This window comes from Bombyx mori, chromosome 2 (genome assembly GCF_030269925.1).
Source record: "Bombyx mori chromosome 2, ASM3026992v2".
NCBI lineage: Eukaryota > Metazoa > Arthropoda > Insecta > Lepidoptera > Bombycidae > Bombyx > Bombyx mori.
In genome coordinates this window covers 447,790-466,368 of record NC_085108.1, presented here as the reverse complement: position 1 = coordinate 466,368, position 18,579 = coordinate 447,790, and the positions used below count along the sequence as shown (strand labels likewise).

Sequence of the window (18,579 nt, the reverse complement as noted above, 5' to 3'; positions counted from 1 at the left end):
TCCCCGTAAGCATTAAAAGCTCATTCGTTGCGTCCATTGATAGAGTGGGGAGCTTACGGGGATTTGCAATGAGGAATTGAATATTTTTATATCTATTAGGAGTGGAGATGGAGAAATTTGAAGATATTTTTTTTTTGGTTGTTTGCATTGTTTGCAATCTTCATTCTTGCTATTGATATTATTAATAGACTAGCGACCCGCCCTCGCTTCGCTTCGGAAACATTAAAACACACATGAAACCAAAAAATAAAAAATTTAAAAAAAGTAGCCTATGTTCATCAGGGACAATGTCGGCTTCTAATGGAAAAATATTTTTTCAAATCGGTCCAGTAGTTTCGGAGCCTATTCGAAACAAACAAACAAACAAATCTTTCCTCTTTATAATATTAGTATAGATAAATAAATAATAATAATAATAAATATTTACTAACAATCACGCCACGTTAACTGGTCCCGTGATAAGTTCGTAAAGAACTTGTGTTACAGGTACCAGATAACGGATATAAATGTAAGATTTTTTTATTATACACATACACATATTTAATATACATCCATAACCCTGGAAAAGACATTTATATTTATCATACAAATATCTTCCCTTGGCGGGATTCGAACCCGCGACCCCCTTGTGTAGTGACCATGTCACTTACCACTACACCAGACGACCGTTGCTTGCTAACATTTACCAAAAATGAACACTCGTAAACCTATTGGACTTTACAGGCAAATGATATTAAAATAATTTGGAAATATTATTGTAATAAAATCTATTTAACTGATAACCGATTTGATTGAATAAAAACACAAACGTCATGCTAATAAATAATAGTTTAAAAAAACTAACAAAATACGCTTTTATAGAAAATCCAACTAAAAAATAGAAAATAAATTTGAATTAAAAATAGTGTAACAAAAAATGATTTTATTGTAAAAAAGCGTGGGGTGCTTTTCAGGATATTATCAAAATAACCCTTCTACTCATATGTGTTCATAAAATATTTATAACTACTGAAACCATGCACCCCACGCATTTTTACAATAAAATCATGTTTTCTTACACTATTTTTAATTCAAATTTATAAAAATTTATTTTCTATTTTTTAGTTTTTTAGTTGGATTTTCTATAAAAGCGTGTATTTTGTTAGTTTTTTTAAACTATTATTTATTTTTCATATTTTGTTGTTTTCAATATTTTCAAAAAAAATTATCATCGGTCCTTAATAAGTATACCAAATTTCGAGTTAATCCGACGTTTTGAAGGGGGTCAAAATCATGTTCAAAGATTCCGTTACAAACATACATACGTCTGAAGCTAATAAAGGCGTATTAAAAATAGATTGTTACAAAAAGCTAAGCACATTTGATACATCAAACTATTACTGTTGATGCCCAGTTAATTGTCCCTATCGAAGGAAAATTCAAAGTTTAATTCCAAAAGATTTTTGTTCAAATCGTCTCTACGTCTGACGAGAACCCAAAAGGACGTAACGCTCTCTGTGTTCCGCAGTCTTCGACGAGAGCAGCCCTAATAAGGGCTCGCGAGTAATCCGCGGTAGTTACAGATGGATCAGTCGGTGCCGTTATATGGGTATTTATGACCCGAGCTTCCGCGGAGGGGCTATTGTTACTAATAGAATTTAAATTTTCCGGTTACGGCCTCATTACGGCCCCGCGCGGGTAGGTAACGCTAGCCAGTCATTTTTTTCCGCGAAGTACATGTAAGTTCTGGTCTAAAGTATACATTGATTTTTTTTCTTCTTTTTAACCGATTTCGTAAAAAGAAGGGATTCTCAATTCGCATGTATTTTATTTTATTTGTCTTGGTAATTCCTTTCTAGTTTTGAGCTCATTAAAAATTAATGTATATTTAATTAACTTCAACTAAATTGATATTAATCTCATTTCACATCATCATCCACAGTGCGTTTCCAGAGATCTTTCTTGCCACGTACCATCCGGCTATGGAATGAGCTCCCCTCCACGGTGTTTCCCGAGCGCTATGACATGTCCTTCTTCAAACGAGGCTTGTGGAGAGTATTAAGCGGTAGGCAGCGGCTTGGCTCTGCCCTTGGCATTGCTGAAGTCCATGGGCGACGGTAACCACTCACCATCAGGTGGGCCGTATGCTCGTCTGCCTACAAAGGCAATAAAAAAAAATATTCATTTTGTTGCTATCGGTTTTCTTTGTTGTTAATATTTCATCTCTTGTGAGTCCGCACGGGTAGGTGCCATCACCCTGCCTATTTCTGCCGTGAAGCAGTAACGCGTTTCGGTTTGAAGGGCGGGACAACCGTTGTAACTATACTGAGACCTAAGAAATCATATCTCAAGGTGGGTGGCGGCATTTACGTTGTAGATGTCTATGGGCTCCAGTAACCACTTAACACTAAGTGGGCTGTGAGCTCGTCCACCCATCTAAGCAATAAAAGAAATAGCGCAGACAGTCCTAAAGGACCAAGAATACTTCTGCCCTTAAAAAAATTGTCAAATTTTTTGTCTTGTGCAGATAATAATTCTCCATTAAGAAGGTCTCAAAAATATGGGCTTGCGTGTAATCCTGGTAGTTACAGAGGGCTCCATCCGTCCCACTCTATGGGTATTTATGACCCGTCTTATATCCCGAGGGGTTGGGTTCAATCAGTTTTTAAAAGTTAACAGATTTTTTGGGATTCGCGAATACACAATAATGTATCCTCATATTTTGGCATTTATGGTAGAAGGTCCAAAGATCTTTTTTTTTATTGCCCTTGTAGGCAGACGAGCACACGGCCCAACTGGTGGTGAATGGTCACCGTCGCCCATGGACTTCAGTAATGCCAGGGGCAGAGCCAAGCCGCTGCCTACCGCTTAATACTCTCCAAAAGCCTCGTTTGAAGAAGGACATGTCATAGCGCTCGGGAAACACCGTGGAGAGGAGCTCATTCCATAGCCGGATGGTACGTGGCAAAAAAGATCTCTGGAAACGCACTGTGAATGACCGCAGTGGCTCCAGGTAGTATGGATGGACTCTACTCCGGTGGCGGGCGGTGCGATGTTAAAAACAAGATAATGTTATTATCTCGAACAATTCCTCAGAGCACTCCCCATGGAACATACGGTACAAAATACAGAGGGAACCAAAGTCCCTCCGCATACCCATCTTTTTTTATTTTTTTTTATTGCTTAGACCGGTGGACGAGCTCACAGCCCACCTGATGTTGAGTGGTTACAACAACGTGGAACAACGTAAATGCGCCACCCACCTTGAGATATAAGTTGTAAGATATCAGTATAGTTACAACGGCTACCCTACCCTTCGAACCGAAACGCATTACTGCTTCACGGCAGAAATAGGCAGGGCGGTGGTACCTACCCGCGCGGACTCACAACAGGTCCTACCACCAGTAATTACGCAAATTATAATTTTGCGGGTTTCACTTTTATTACACGATGTTATTCCTTCACCGTGGAAGTTAATCGTGAACATTTATTGAGTACGTATTTCATTAGAAAAACTGGTACCCGCCTGCGGGATTAGAACACTGGTGCATCGCTTCAACACGAATGCACCGGACGTCTTATCTTTCAGGCCACGACGACTTCAAACTACTTAACATTCTCTCATCAATTATAAACAAAGGAACTTGGATACTATATAGTTTGTTTATGAGACCAGGACACGTGTCGTTAAAAATGTCGGTGCCTTCGATTGCACATATTTAGTTGTATTCACTATAGATCTTTGATCAATTTCAATCAAGGGGTGGAGGATGCTATCTATGTCGATACCACCACCAGTACCACCACCAGTCGGGCCGCGACGGGAGTCTGTCCCTGACATTAGCTCGCGTTGAGCAATACGACCTTAACCAATATTTCAACGAGATAACAGTAGCGCGCGGCCACAGAATGGCGACGGGAAATTACAAACTTCACGCTACAATATCATGTTACTTGGGGTAGATAAAGTTATTATCATAGTCGGTTACTCTTGACAGAGCAGTTGTAGTCGCGTAGAATTTTTGCTTATTAAAGCCTGGACAGATGTTTTCCATAGTTTGCGAGCTGAGGTTTGGCGCACACACTCGTTAAGTGGGGTTTTGGTAAGGTCAATGGTGGCAAATTTTTTAGGGCAGCTAAATTTTGAAAGTGAAAAAAATTTTTTTTTAGTCTTGTCAAGATTGCGCAATATAATTAATAAATTCTGTAATTAATAAATTTCTGTTTAATTGGTAACTCAAGAAATTCAATTCATCCATTATTTGTGAATTATATTAATTTTGGCACTTTTAGTAAAAAATAAAAATCAAAATGAATTAATCAATGTATTTCCTTAGAGCTCCGAAATAATAATCGATTTTTCTATTTTTTTTTTTTTTTATTGCTTAGATGAGTGGACGAGCTCACAGCCCACTTGGTGTTTAGTGGTTACTGGAGCCCATAGACATCTACAACGTAAATGCGCCACCTACCTTGAGATATAAGTTCTAAGGTCTCAATTATAGTTACAACGGCTGCCCCACCCTTCAAACCGAAACGCATGACTGCTTCACGGCAGAAATAGGCAGGGTGGTGGTACCTACCCGTGCGGACTCACAAGAGGTCCTACCACCAGTAAAATTCTATTTTCTGGAATTAAAATTTTTTATTAGTATTGATTTTTTTGATGTAATATAATAATTATGAATCGCCCTTAGGGCCAAATTTATAATTGTTAGAAAAAAAACAAATATTCAATTATGTTCTTGGAATGTATAACATACCTATCTATAATAAAGTTTCTGCAATAAATTAGTTACATATTTTAATTTTAAAAAATAAAATATATAATCTAGAAGCTTAGCTAAATTCTAGCATTGGGGCGGTATTTTTTATTTATTGCCTTTGTAGGCAGACGAGCATACGGCCCACCTGATAGTAAGTGGTTACCGTCGCTCATGGACGTCAGCAATGTCAGGGGCAGAGCCAAGCCGCTGCCTACCTTTCCGCAAGCCTCGTTTGAAGAAGGACATGTCATAGCGCTCGGGAAAACATCGTGGAGAGGAGCTCATTCCAAAGCCGGATGGTAAGTGGCAAAAAAGATCTCTGGAAACGCACTGTCGATAAGCGCAGGATTTTTTTCAGGTGCCCAGAGGCGGCATTCTGTTTAAATCCGGACCTGGGTAAGGTCTTTCACCTGATCAGTCTAGCGTATAGGGATTCGTCCGCGAAATCTCTTACCATTGAAACTTATCATATTCAAAATAAAATCATTGAACTTCTCTGCTTAAAGAAGTTTATCGCTGGTATGGTAAGAGTCAAACGGTATTGGGACTGTTTAGGGCAATCCTTAACATGAAGTTTTGTATGACTGTTTTTTAAATTTTGAAACACAATGATAAATGCGGCAACACAGTCAATGTAAGTCAATCAAAAAATTCTGGTCGTACATGCACGTGTGGTAACTACATTAAAACAAAATAAAAATAACCTTCTCTCTGATCTTAAGAAGGTAAGATAATCTATCTTAAGAAGGAGGGAGCCTGGAGATCACTAATGCAGGTCTTTGAACCTAGTACAGACTTCAGCTCTTTCAAAGGCTTACAAAATAAATTATAAGGTTAATTTCCATTTGTATTTGTACTATACCTTTAAGAGAGATATAAATAAATTATTATTAATATATTATTATCTGAATATATCTAATTATTGAAGCGACCAGTACTAATTATAGTCCACGCTCTACACAGGGACTACCTCAACCACCTTGACACATGATGCTTGTATGGTATTATCACCATTGTTCTTCACACAAATGTTAACATAAGTGGTTTTCCCTTAATTACCAGTGGAAGTTTAAAGGAATGCACAGTTTTTTAGGAACATTATTGAGATTTAATGCTAATTCCCAAATTTAATAAAAATTGCGTCCAGTTTGCCTTTTAGATTTAGTGCATGGAATTTAGTGATTTTTATTAGCTTCTGAACAATTGGTAACACTGCTATCGTAACTTTTGGCCTCTAAAGCTTTTAAGCTCAACTTAACTTACGTAACTATCAAATTAATTAAGGATTTGGACCGGCTCAGAGCAGTAGGGTAGCGGATAAACTACATTTCTGACGTAAATTGCTTGACATAAGTACAAAGCCGGATGTTGGTTGTAAAATCGCTTTTATATCCGTTTGTACGTTTTATATCGAGATTTATACTATATGTTGAATATATTTTTTATAGCTTAGATGGGTGGACGAGCTCACTCAGCCCACCTGGTGTTAAGTGGTTACCGGAGCCCATATACATCTACAATGGCTGCCCCACCCTTCAAAGCGAAACGCATTACTGCTTCACGGCAGAAATAGGCAGGGTGGTGGTACCTACCCGTGCGGACTCACAAGAGGTCCTACCACCAGTAATTACGCAAATTATAATTATGCGAGTTTTATTTTTATTACACGATGCTATTCCTTCACCGTGGAAGTCAATTAATTTTAAACTTAATGTTTTTTTTTATTTCTTAGATGGGTGGACGAGCTCATAGCCCACCTGGTGTTAAGTGGTTACTGAAGCCCATAGACATCTACAACGTAAATACAACAACGCCACCCACCTTGAGATATAAGTTCTAAGATCTCAAGTATAGTTACAACGGCTGCCCCACCCTTCAAACCGAAACACATTACTGCTTCGCGGCAGAAATAGGCTACCCTCGCGGACTCACTAGAGGTCCTACCACCAGTAATTACGCAAATTATAATTATGCGGGTTTTATTTTTATTACACGATGTTATTCCTTCACCGTGGAAGTCAATCGTGAACATTTGTTGAGTACGTATTTCATTAGAAAAATTGGTACCCGCCTGCGGGATTCGAACACCGGTGCATCGCTTCAATGCGAATGCACCGGACGTCTTATCCTTTAGGCCACGACGACTTCTATAAAATGTTATTCTATGTATGGTCCTGTAAATACATTTCAATATCGAGCAGAAGCACTGACGAATCATTCAGAATTCAGCAAGGCAAACCTATACTGCCTACAACAAGACATCCTTATTACGTATATTAATTTAATGATTTCCTGTAAGCTTTCAAATTCAAATTCAAAATCATTTATTTCAACTTAGATGTCAGTATAACACACTTGTTGAATGTCAAAATATAAATAACAATGTTAACTCTACCACCGGTTCGAAAAAAAGCCACAGTCCTGAGAAGAACCGGCGAAACAAACTCAGCGGGCTTTTGTTTTTTGTTTTTCTCAAAAAAAAATCGATATGTAGCACGTTTTTGGAGAAGAGAGGAGAAAAGCCGTACTTTTCTTACAGACTCTTCTCACTCATTAAACAGAAGCGGTGGTAAATCATTACGGATTAAATGTGCATGTTGTAAATATTATTATTTTATTGCCCTTATAAGCAGATGACCATACGGCTCTCCTGATGGTGACTGGTTACCGTCGCTCGTGGACATCAGCAATGCCAGCTGAGCCAAGCCACTGTCTGATGACCCTTTGATGGAAAATAGTGATAATACTGTTAAACAAAAGTTTGAAGAATCTACAAAACCAATGAGTTGCACGCCCGTAATTAAGCTCCCGTCGATTAGTCAAAAGTTCAGTCGAAAAGCGACATCTTAAAACGCACTCTGTGTAAAGTTCACAATTAATCAAATGCGTTCAATTAGGGGCTTTTGAAAACATCGCGCTCGGCTTCAGTGAGGTAGACAGGGTTGAGTGCTTTCAAATGACGAGCGCTCTCGCGGTATGATCAGCAAATGTGAGGCATTTCTCCGGCTTTAAATCAAAATATGCTCGTAAGACCGCATCGGACCGCATCGGACGGCCGATGGAGCAGAAAGATCCTCGAGTGGTGACAACGTACTGGCAACTTTTATTAAATTCATTAATAATATAATAGGAAATTTCCTACTTTTCTCCCTTGGTCCCTTGGTGCAAATTTACTATACATCGCGTGTCCTGCGAAAACTATTGATGATAGAATAAAATAATGTACTACGATTTTGTAAAACACATTATTATTTACAAAAAGTGTCCCAACAGCATATGTCTAACTATTATAGTTACGCCGCAATAAGTGTTCTTTTATTTAAAAAAATAAAACAACGTCAAATATCGTTAAAATTTTTGTTAAAGACCCGAGCGAAGCCGGAGTGGGCTGCTAGTTCATAAAATCTTTATGATATATACTCACAGTCATAGTACAGGTTCCCGACAGCGGATGTCAGCTTAGGAGTTCCCTGGCCGGATATCGAAGCCATCCTTTCGCTCTGTACCAAACACAAAAATAGAACTCCCATGAAAATGCGTTCACTAGATATACAAGGTATTCTGAACTAGATGGGTGAAAGATACCATGGTTTTTTGCTACATGAGGTCGGAGCCTCAATGTAGCTGTGAACGGCTGTCCTAATGGAACGTGCCACTGATTTGAGGCAGATATTGGCAGAGCCAAATTTTGAAGTGGTCGTGGCCTAAAGGATAAGATGTTCGATGCATTCGTATCTAGCGATGCACCGATGTTCGAATCCCAGGCGGGTACAAATTTTTCTAATGAAATACGTACTCAACAAATGTTCACGATTGACCTCCACGGTGAAGGAATAACATCGTGTAATAAAAATCAAACCCGCAAAATTATAATTTACGTAATTACTGGTGGTAGGACCTCTTGTGAGTCCGCGCGGGTAGGTTTCACCACCCCGCCTATTTCTAACGTGAAGCAGTAATGCGTTTCGGTTTGAAGGGTGGGGTAACCGTTGTAACTATACTAAGACCTTAGAACTTATATGTCAAGGTGGGTGGCACATTTATGTTTTTTTTTCTTTATTTCCCTTGTAGGCAGACGAGCACACGGCCCACCTGATGATGAGTGGTTACCGTCGCCCGTGAACTTCAGCAATACCAGATGCAGAGCCAAGCCGCTGCCTACCGCAGATGTATGTTGTAGATGTCTATGGGCTACAGTAACCACTTAACACCAGGCGGGCTGTGAGTTCGACTACCCATCTAAGCAAAAAAAAAAGCTAACTAAGTCAGAATGATCATGATGTATACAACAAAACAGTACGACATTAAAAAGACAGGTATGTGACGATGGAGCTATTGATCTCGTTTGGTATTGCTTTTCTGCATAGTTAATTTCCAAAAATCATTCTTGGCACGTAACCTCTGGCTCAGGAATGGACTATCCACTACGATGTTTCGTGAGGACTATTAGATGTCTTTCTTCAAACAAGTACTGAAATAGTCCTCGACGGTAGGCAGCGGTTTAGCTGTACACCTGATATTGCTCTTGTCTATGATTATCAACATCAGGTGGGCCGTATTCTTGACCTCCGAAGGCAATACATAAAGTACTTGGACATGAACCCACCAGGTCCAAATTTCAAAAATCGGATGGCCACTGAACCGATGCAAATGAAACTTTGATCTCATCTGATGCTAGAATTTGGTTACTGCTTAATTACGGGGTTGGGCGAGAGTATATGTGTCCATATATTGCACCCTATTGCAACACGAAGTGTAGTAATTAAAGTTAAGTTAAAAAAAAAAATATATACAACGATAAAATATACAAATATACATTATAAGAAATTCTAACTTTATGTTTCATAAAATATAGTTAAGCTGTTTATCCACTCATTAGACATTAAAACTATTTGTGCCAATTCTAAATAAAATCAATACTACTATATTTAAAACATGCGTTTATAATAACACTAAATTAAAACATACGAATATTAAAATATAATAAAAGAAGACAATAAATGAACACAGGCTGCGGACGGACATTTTATGCAACTAAACAACACCAACAAAATGGCGGAACGGTTACGTGCCTACTAATTAAAAAATACAACGAACCAATTGTATATGCTCTGCTATTTGCTTGCAGTATGAAAAGAAACCGTCCAGTGTTAGTTTTGACATTTTGTCAGTTTCTATAGTTTATTTAAATTCTGCAAAAGAGAAAACAAAATAGTTAATGTCACTGACGTGTGTCTTCTGTCGGTATATTCAAAGACTTCAATATCGTTTAATGATTCAACCGGGCTCATGACAAAATTAATGTTCAAAATTGAACTGTACTATAGGATTAAATTGTAATGCGCATGCTCAGTTGAGCACACGACCAATCGATCGAAACTAGCTATAAAATGAATCGGCCATTTTGTCGTGTTGAACTACTCAAAATGGCGGACAAAGAACAATGATGAACAATTCGAACCAAGAAATTTTAAAATAACACTACTTATTATCTTTTAAATAAAAATGTACATACCTTGACCGCACAGATAAATTATACGAAGAATTAAAATTTAATTGGAAAAGTTACTTCTATAGAAATAATTGAAGAGAAAAAAATAAAAATGTGCCCCAAAGAATCGGATGTTTAGTTACAAATATACAGCAGAGGAAAAATCAAATTATAATCTTTCATAAATGACAAAGGAACAGTGGATTTATGTGTAAAATTCATCCACTAATGCTGGACTAGCTCTGAGGGGATCCAGAGCTGACTGGGGGTTTCCAGTCTGGAGCTCTGGGAACAACGCACGGGCATGCGCGCTTTAAAGGTCACTTGAAGGAGGTGGGGTAGGTTCAATACTGGAAACCAGGTCACCCCCACCCTCGAAGGGTGTGATATCTGAATTATGTTATGATATTATGTGGTTCTAGTAAATGGCATTAATAATTAAGCTTCAGCTAATTGGATTTTGGTTATAATAAGTAAGTTTCGCGAATAATAATTTATCGAACGTTCCAATTGGGTACTAAATTAGACCACGATTTACTGCGGCTTTGTCTGGTTTTAATATTGCTTCTCATCTGCATATCAGTTTTCTCTTCAGAATATAAATAAGATTTACTGGTGGCAGGACCTCTTGTGAGTCCGCGCGGGTGGGTACCACCACCCTGCCTATTTCTGCCGTGAAGCAGTAATGCGTTTCGGTTTGAAGGGTGGGGCAGCCGTTGTAACTATACTTGAGACTTTAGAACTTATATCTCAAGGTGGGTGGCGCATTTACGTCGTAAATGTCTATGGGCTCCAGTAACCACTTAACACCAGGTGGGCTGTGAGCTCGTCCACTCATCTAGTTATCTGGTACCTGTAACACAAGTTACGTGGCGTGATTGTTAGTAAATATTTATTATTATTATTAATTTTTCATCCATATGAATTTGGTAAAAACGCTATTATTTTGACATGGATTACGTACATTTCAATTTCATTTTATTTTTAAAAAAAACTCTCTCCTAATCCTGGGATTGTGCACCTAATTGTGTATTAATAATATCTTGCGACCACAGCGTCATCCGCGTACACTTAAAATCAGATAGGCGGCAACCCGTCCTCAGTAGTGAGACGAAAGGTATCCTAAACTCTTGCTCAGGACTCAAGTCACAACCGGTATCGCGTCTAGGTGGTGTTACCGTGGTATGTGGTACAGTACAAAAACCTTTAACCATTACCACCTTCTTCTTTTTTTTTTGTGTTTGAATGATTACTGGTTGCCCGGAGGCCTTTCCAGTTTCACCAGGACAGGTGGGCGAGCAAAGGCTCAGCCAGGAGGGGTGGGATTTGCTAACAGCTACCTGAGCGCCTCCGAAGGAGACCTAACAGCTCAAGAGTAGCTGCTTCGCGAATGAATCTACTACCGGATCGAAATCGCGACCCGCTGAGAAGATCCGGCGAGAAACTCAGCGGGCTGATGTATGGGTTAGGTTGCACGGCGAACTCTTTGTCGAGTTCGACGAGTACGGTTACCGAAACAACATTTTTACAGCGTCCAATTTCAACATTTTTACAGCGTCCTATTTCAATGAAACAATGGGCCATGAGAACCCGTGATATATTCCAAATGAATTATTTGTCTATCGTTGAAAATTACTCGGAAATCCATTCAGTGGTTGCTGATGTGTTGTGGGCGAATAGACAGACCGACAGAAAATAATTTAAACAAATAATAATTTAAAAAAACTAACAAAATACGCTTTTTTTTTTTTATTGCTTTGATAGGTGGACGAGCTCACAGTCCACCTGGTGTTAAGTGGTTACTGGAGCCCATAGACATCTACAACGTAAATGCGCCACCCACCTTGAGATATAAGTTCTAACGGGAACAGTGTCAACAACTGTTAAAAGAGAGAGAAGACAACGAAGTCGAAACACTCCAGGTAATTAAGAAAAATACTATGTTGAAAGGACAGTTGTCTCAGCTCTCCATTGAATACAATGAAGTTCTTAAGACTAACAAGAAATTACAAAATGTTGTAGACGGCTTCGATCAGTGCAGCGGTGAGTATGTTGAGTCGCTCCAACTCTCAGCTGAACTGAAAGTCAAACTTTCTCAGGCACATGATTGTATCTCTAATTTACAGTTAGAGATAACAAATCTAAAAGCCCAAAAAACACAGAGCCTGTACTCGGAACTGATCGAGAGTGAACCAGCTTCGGGAACAGTGATCACCACCTCTGAGTGTGACATACCTACAATAGATTTGACTGGTGGTGACTCCGATAGTACACATTCCTCTCGATTAATTCTTAGTAAGAAAAATTATAAGAGATTCACTAAATTAAATAAGTTTATAAATAAAACGCAGCAACTATTGAAATCTAGAAAATCTATTAATTATATGAAAACTATATGCAAAGAACGAAATGCACTGCGTACAAAACTAAATACTTCACTTGAAAAATTACAATATGTTCATCACAATCATGAGTTAGAAATAGAAAAGTTAACCTCACAAATAAATTCATTGAAAACAGATTTGGACAGTGTTACTAAAAATTATGAATATGCCCAAAAGGACATATGTGAACATATATCGGTGATGGATAATCTGCTTGATTTATGTAATAATAATAAAGAGCGATTTGAATCTTTGACATTACAATATGCTAATTGCAAGTGCCACTGCTCTATATCAGGTTCTCCACTACCAGACCATTCCAATAGTCAAAATCAATATTCTATTTCTACCTGTAAGCCCGTTGTAAACAATATAATTAAACCTTTGCTTACAACAAACATTATTAAAATATTCAGTGATGAACTAGGGAAAAATATGGGTGTAGCGCTGAATGATCTGTGCTCGGGACAATCTGTGATAAATTATTGTATGCCAGGGGCTTCATGTACCCACATCCTTAATAAAATTTTAAAAGTGACTCATTGCCCAAACACAACAATAATTATAATGATTGGGAGAAGGGGAAATGCAGATATAAGAGATATAAAATATCAAATAAATCAATTATTAACACTACAGGTGAAAAAGATCATTATGTTTGCATTTCCATTTATTCAGAGTATGCCAGCGGAAAACAAAATGAGACATAGTATTAATGATTTTATGCAAACAATTTCAAATGTAAATAATTATTATGTCACGACACCATGCAAGTCACAAAATATATTTTACACTATTGACATTAATTGCATGATAAAAAATAAATGTATTAGTATGACAAAACCTAACAAATACTATTTAGGTAGCTACAATTTTAGACAAGTAGCAAACTCGCTACATTATTTTTTACACATTTATCTAGCCATGAATTTGGCTAATCAACCTACTGCTTCTTTTGAGCAGGAAAAAAATATGACATCTATTAATTTGGAATCCGTTCCAAGTAATTTAAATTAAATACTAAGACAACAGAGTTTACCTCTTGCAGTAAATATGATTTATTTGGACACAGCCCATCAACAAATACTGTTTCTTTGAAAACAACTGTGATCAACCTGGTGCATCAGAACTTACAAGGTTTGATGGGTAAAGAACTTGAAATTGATTTGTTTCTAGATTACAACAAAGTCAACTTTCTATGTGTAACTGAACATTGGCTTAAAAAATATGAATTAAATTGTAATTTTAAAAATCACCAGGTTATGAGTTCCTTCTGCAGAGAGAATGCTATACGAGGAGGCTCTCTTATCATTGTTAATAAAGATTATAAATGTAAGGAACGTAGAGACATTGTGAGCCTCTCTGTGGAACGGATTATTGAAATGGCATGTGTAGAGCTTGAGCGATTCATTGTTGTAAGTGTGTACAGGCCCCCGAATTCGTTATATGATTCTTTTGAAAATATATTGGAACATGTTTTATTAAAGCTCTCTGTTTCTAATAAACATATTTTTATCTGTGGTGATTTTAATATAAATTTATTAGAAAATACAAATGCCACTATTAGATTCAGAACATTGTTAAAATCATATAACCTTAGCAATTTATTTTCAGAGCCCACAAGAAAAACTAGCACATCGGCAACCTGTATAGATAATATTTTCACAAACGTAAAACCTTTGCATAAATATATTATTAATCATTTAAGTTCAGACCACAGTGGACAATTCATATCTTTTAAAATTAAATCTGTTACAGATGTTAATAGTTCAAGAAACCTACAGTTTGTTCCTATTAATATTAGACGTATGGAGAAGTTTAGAGGTAAAGTTTTGGCAAGAATTGCGAATGTTTGTTATAGTGAAGATCCTAATGTTCACTACATGGATTTATTTAATTGCATTAATGATGAATTTAGTGCCATCTTTACTTCTAAAACTCTGATCTTACATAATAAAAGATCATTCAATGAATGGGCGACTGTTGGAATTCACAAATGTAGGCAGAGATTATATGACCTTTATCATGAAAAATCCTATAATCATAATAAGTCATTTCATGAGTATGTCTGTAAATATTCCAAGCTTTTTAAAAAAGTCTGTACATTGGCCAAGTCATTGCACTTAGGCAAACTTATAAAAAATGCACCTGACAAAATTAAAATGACTTGGAATATCATTAATAGGGAGACTGGGAATGTCAGAAACAGCAATGCTGAATCAATTTTGAAAATCAATGATAAAATAATAACTTCTCATCAAGAAGTGGCCAGTGCTTTTGAGCGCTACTTTGCTGATATCCCAGCTTCTACTACAAAATCTTTAATTTCATCTCCTACCGTCGCCGAATCATTACTGCAAGATCATGTTGATGAATGCAGTGTTAACTTTAAGTTCACAAATATTGCTATAAAGGACATAATTGATAATTTCAAGACCATTAATATTAAAAAAACTGGTGATTTATGGGGAATATCAATTAAGGTTATAAAATCCATTATTGATATAATCGCACCTTACCTTGCTACAATATTTAATGACTGTATTTATAATGGTGTGTTTCCTGATCTAATGAAATATAGTAAAATAATACCTCTGTTTAAATCTGGTAGTACTTTTGACCCCACTAACTTTACACCCATTTCAGTACTACCTACATTGAGTAAAATTTTTGAAAAAATTATTTTGGAACAGCTTTTGAACCATTTCTATTCCAATAACCTGCTTCATAACAAACAATATGGATTCACTAGAGGTCGTTCGACTATTGATGCAGGTGTAGATCTTATTAAAAATATTTTTCAGGCTTGGGAGGAATCGCATAATGCCCTTGGGGTATTCTGCGACTTATCTAAAGCTTTTGATTGTGTTGAGCATAATACATTGTTGAGGAAATTACACCATTATGGTATTAGGGGCGTTTCATTAGAACTTATTAAATCTTATTTATCCGGAAGAATCCAAAAGGTAGACGTTAAAGGAAAGAGATCTTCCGGTGTCTTACTTAATATGGGTGTTCCTCAGGGTTCCATATTGGGTCCCTTCTTATTTCTTGTGTATATCAATGATTTACCAAAGTTTATTGAAACCCGTGGTCGTATTATTCGCTGATGATACATCCTTATTGTTTAAAATTAAACGACAATTGGAAGATTATGACGATGTGAATGATGCTATCTCGCGCGTGGTACATTGGTTTAGTGTTAATAATCTGTTATTAAATAACAAAAAAACAAAATGTATAAAATTTACCACACCCAATGTTAGACAAGTAGACACTAATATCATTGTAAGTGGAGAGACACTGGAGCTTGTTGATTCGACAGTTTTTCTTGGTATAACAGTTGATTCCAGGCTGCAGTGGGGTCCTCACATATGCAAGTTAGCGAATAGACTTAGTTCTGCAGCGTTTGCGGTAAAAAAAATACGAACGTATACTGATGAAGATACGGCACGTCTAGTTTATTTCAGTTATTTTCATAGTGTTATGTCCTATGGCATTTTGCTGTGGGGCAATGCTGCCGATGTCGAAACGATTTTCATCCTGCAGAAGAGGGCTATTCGTGCTATTTATAATATGCACCCGAGGGAATCCTTGAGGGACAAGTTTAAGGAAATCAAAATTCTAACTTTAGCGTCCCAATACATTTTTGAAAATTTATTGTACGTGCGTAAAAACATTGTAGAATTCCCCAGAGTCTGCGATTTGCATAATGTGAACACTAGGAACAAACATAGGCTTGCGTTACCGGCGGCTCGAATTAAGAAAATAAGCAACTCTTTCAGGGGGCTGGGTGTACAACTTTTCAACAAGATCCCACAAAACGTTCAACTACTACCTGTTCATAGATTTAAGAAAACTGTCAAGGAACGTTTGTGCAACAAGGCATATTATAAAGTTAAGGATTTTTTACTAGATGGCACTACGTGGGAATGAGGCGTTCGCTCCTGGCCTTTTCATTTTTCATTATTATTATTATTTATTTGAATTGTATTTTTTTGACTTGTCTTTTTGTATACTGTAAATATGTTTTCTTGTTTAAAAAAAAAAAAAGAAGAAAGTAGTTGAGAAAATACATAAAAAAGCCCGCTGAGTTTGTTTCGCCGGTTCTTCTCAGGACTGTGGCTTTTTTGGAACCGGTGGTAGAGTTAACATTTTCTTTTACATTTTGACATTCAACAAGTGTGTTTTTGATGACATCCAAGTTGAAATAAATGATTTTGAATTTTGAATTTGAATTAAGGTCTCAGTATAGTTACAACGGCTACCCCACCCTTCAAACCGAAACGCATTACTGCTTCATGGCAGAAATAGGTGGGGTGGTGGTACCTACCCGTGCGGACTCACAAGAGGTCCTACCACCAGTGAAAAGCTTTTATAGAAAATCCCACTAAAGCGTGGAGTGTATGGTATCAGTAGTTATAAATATATTATGAACGGATATGAGTAGAAGGGTCATTTTGATAATACCCTGAAAAGCACCCCACGCTTTTTTACAATAAAACAATTTTTTTAAAACTATTTTTAAATCAAATTTATTAAAATTTATTTTCTATTTTTTAGTTGGATTTTCTATAAAAGCGTATTTTTTTAGGTTTTTTAAACTATTATTTATTTTTCATTTTTTAGTTGAATTTCAATTTTTTTTTAAATATTGAATTTCCATCTGTCCTTAATAAGTATACCAAATTTCGGGTTAATCCGACGTTTTGAAGGGGCTCAAAATCATGTTCAAAGATTCCGCTACAAACATACATACGTCTGAAGCTAATAAAAGCGTATTAAAAACAGCTGATTTATATTCTTTTACTCTTCTTTAGTTACCTCATTTCTATTATCTATTATAATCGAAATAACTTTTATAGTTTGATCTCACGTATTATTATATTATTATAATGACAATAGAATATAAAAACAACATAACTTATGTTGCAAGCCAGATTTTGTTTCTTTTTATTTGTATGTTTTTATGTATCTTTAGCTTGTGATGTTTATTGTGAGCCTAATAAAATAAATAAAAATAAAAATAAAATATAATATTATTAGCAACCTTTCAAATAGTTTACAGTTTCCGTGGTCACTGCCGACCACTACAGCTGTCTGTTACGATACGAAAACCGGAAAGTGTTCGCAAGTATCTAATGTTTTATTACTTATTGTAGTTTGGAAGAAGGTAAACTGTACAATTATTGACATTTGATTTTCTAGTACAATCATTGTCGCCGCTAGATGCGAGCCCCCGACTCATAACCGGACAGACAACTGCTTTTTTTATTGCTTAGATGGATAGACGAGCTCACAGCCCACCTGGTGTTAAGTGGTTACTGGAGCCCATAGACATCTACAACGTAAATGCGTCACCCACCTCGAGATATAAGTTCTAAGGTCTCAGTATAGTTACAACGGCTGCCCCACCTTTCAAACCGAAACGCATTACTGCTTCATGGCAGAAATAGACAGGGCGGTGGTACCTACCCGCGCGGACTCACAAGAGGTCCTACCACCAGTCAAATTTAGACTTTTAACCGAGATTATTCCAGTCTCAATAAACCCTCAAGATTTAAATGTGAAAAAAAACTGTTGCCAATTTTTTGGTTGATAGCCTTCGATCAATAATAGTATTGTGATCGAAGTTGATAACAATCAAACTCGATAACACACTTAAAACAATAAGGAGATAGATCGAAATATAGACTCTTGTCTGGTATATGGTGCTTCGGTTTTGTTTTACATATTTATATTACTTTGAGGTTCGTAAGTAGAATTGGCACCTGACATACGCGGAAGACCTCAACTGTGGTGGTTCGATGAGGCTTCACTTAACTTCTCGGGATCTTCCAAAAAGTCCACTGAAAAAATCTCAGTAAATGACCACCATTTTGCTGAGATTATATTTCATCCCATAGCATCTCATTTAATTTCATCCCAGTTGATTAATGTCTCAAATTAATCATCTTCA

The 18,579-nt window shown here is 36.9% G+C and overlaps 1 protein-coding gene across 2 annotated transcripts in view; it reads right to left on the bottom strand.

Annotated features, from left to right (window-relative positions):
• Window positions 1-10,500, bottom strand: part of LOC101746611 (glutamate decarboxylase) — a 65,960-nt gene extending 55,460 nt beyond the window's left edge. Inside the window, exons 1-3 of one of the 2 annotated variants that reach the window (XM_004924977.5) lie at window positions 10,261-10,500; window positions 9,843-9,937; window positions 8,170-8,245 (exon numbers count right to left, since the gene is read on the bottom strand). In XM_004924977.5, the coding sequence (XP_004925034.4) occupies window positions 8,170-8,245; window positions 9,843-9,908 (142 nt within the window). In that variant the 5' untranslated portion in view covers window positions 9,909-9,937; window positions 10,261-10,500. The remainder of the gene's footprint in view (window positions 1-8,169; window positions 8,246-9,842; window positions 9,938-10,260) is intronic. The other variant, XM_038016648.2, reaches the window with a different exon arrangement.
• Between the last annotated feature and the right edge of the window lie 8,079 nt (window positions 10,501-18,579).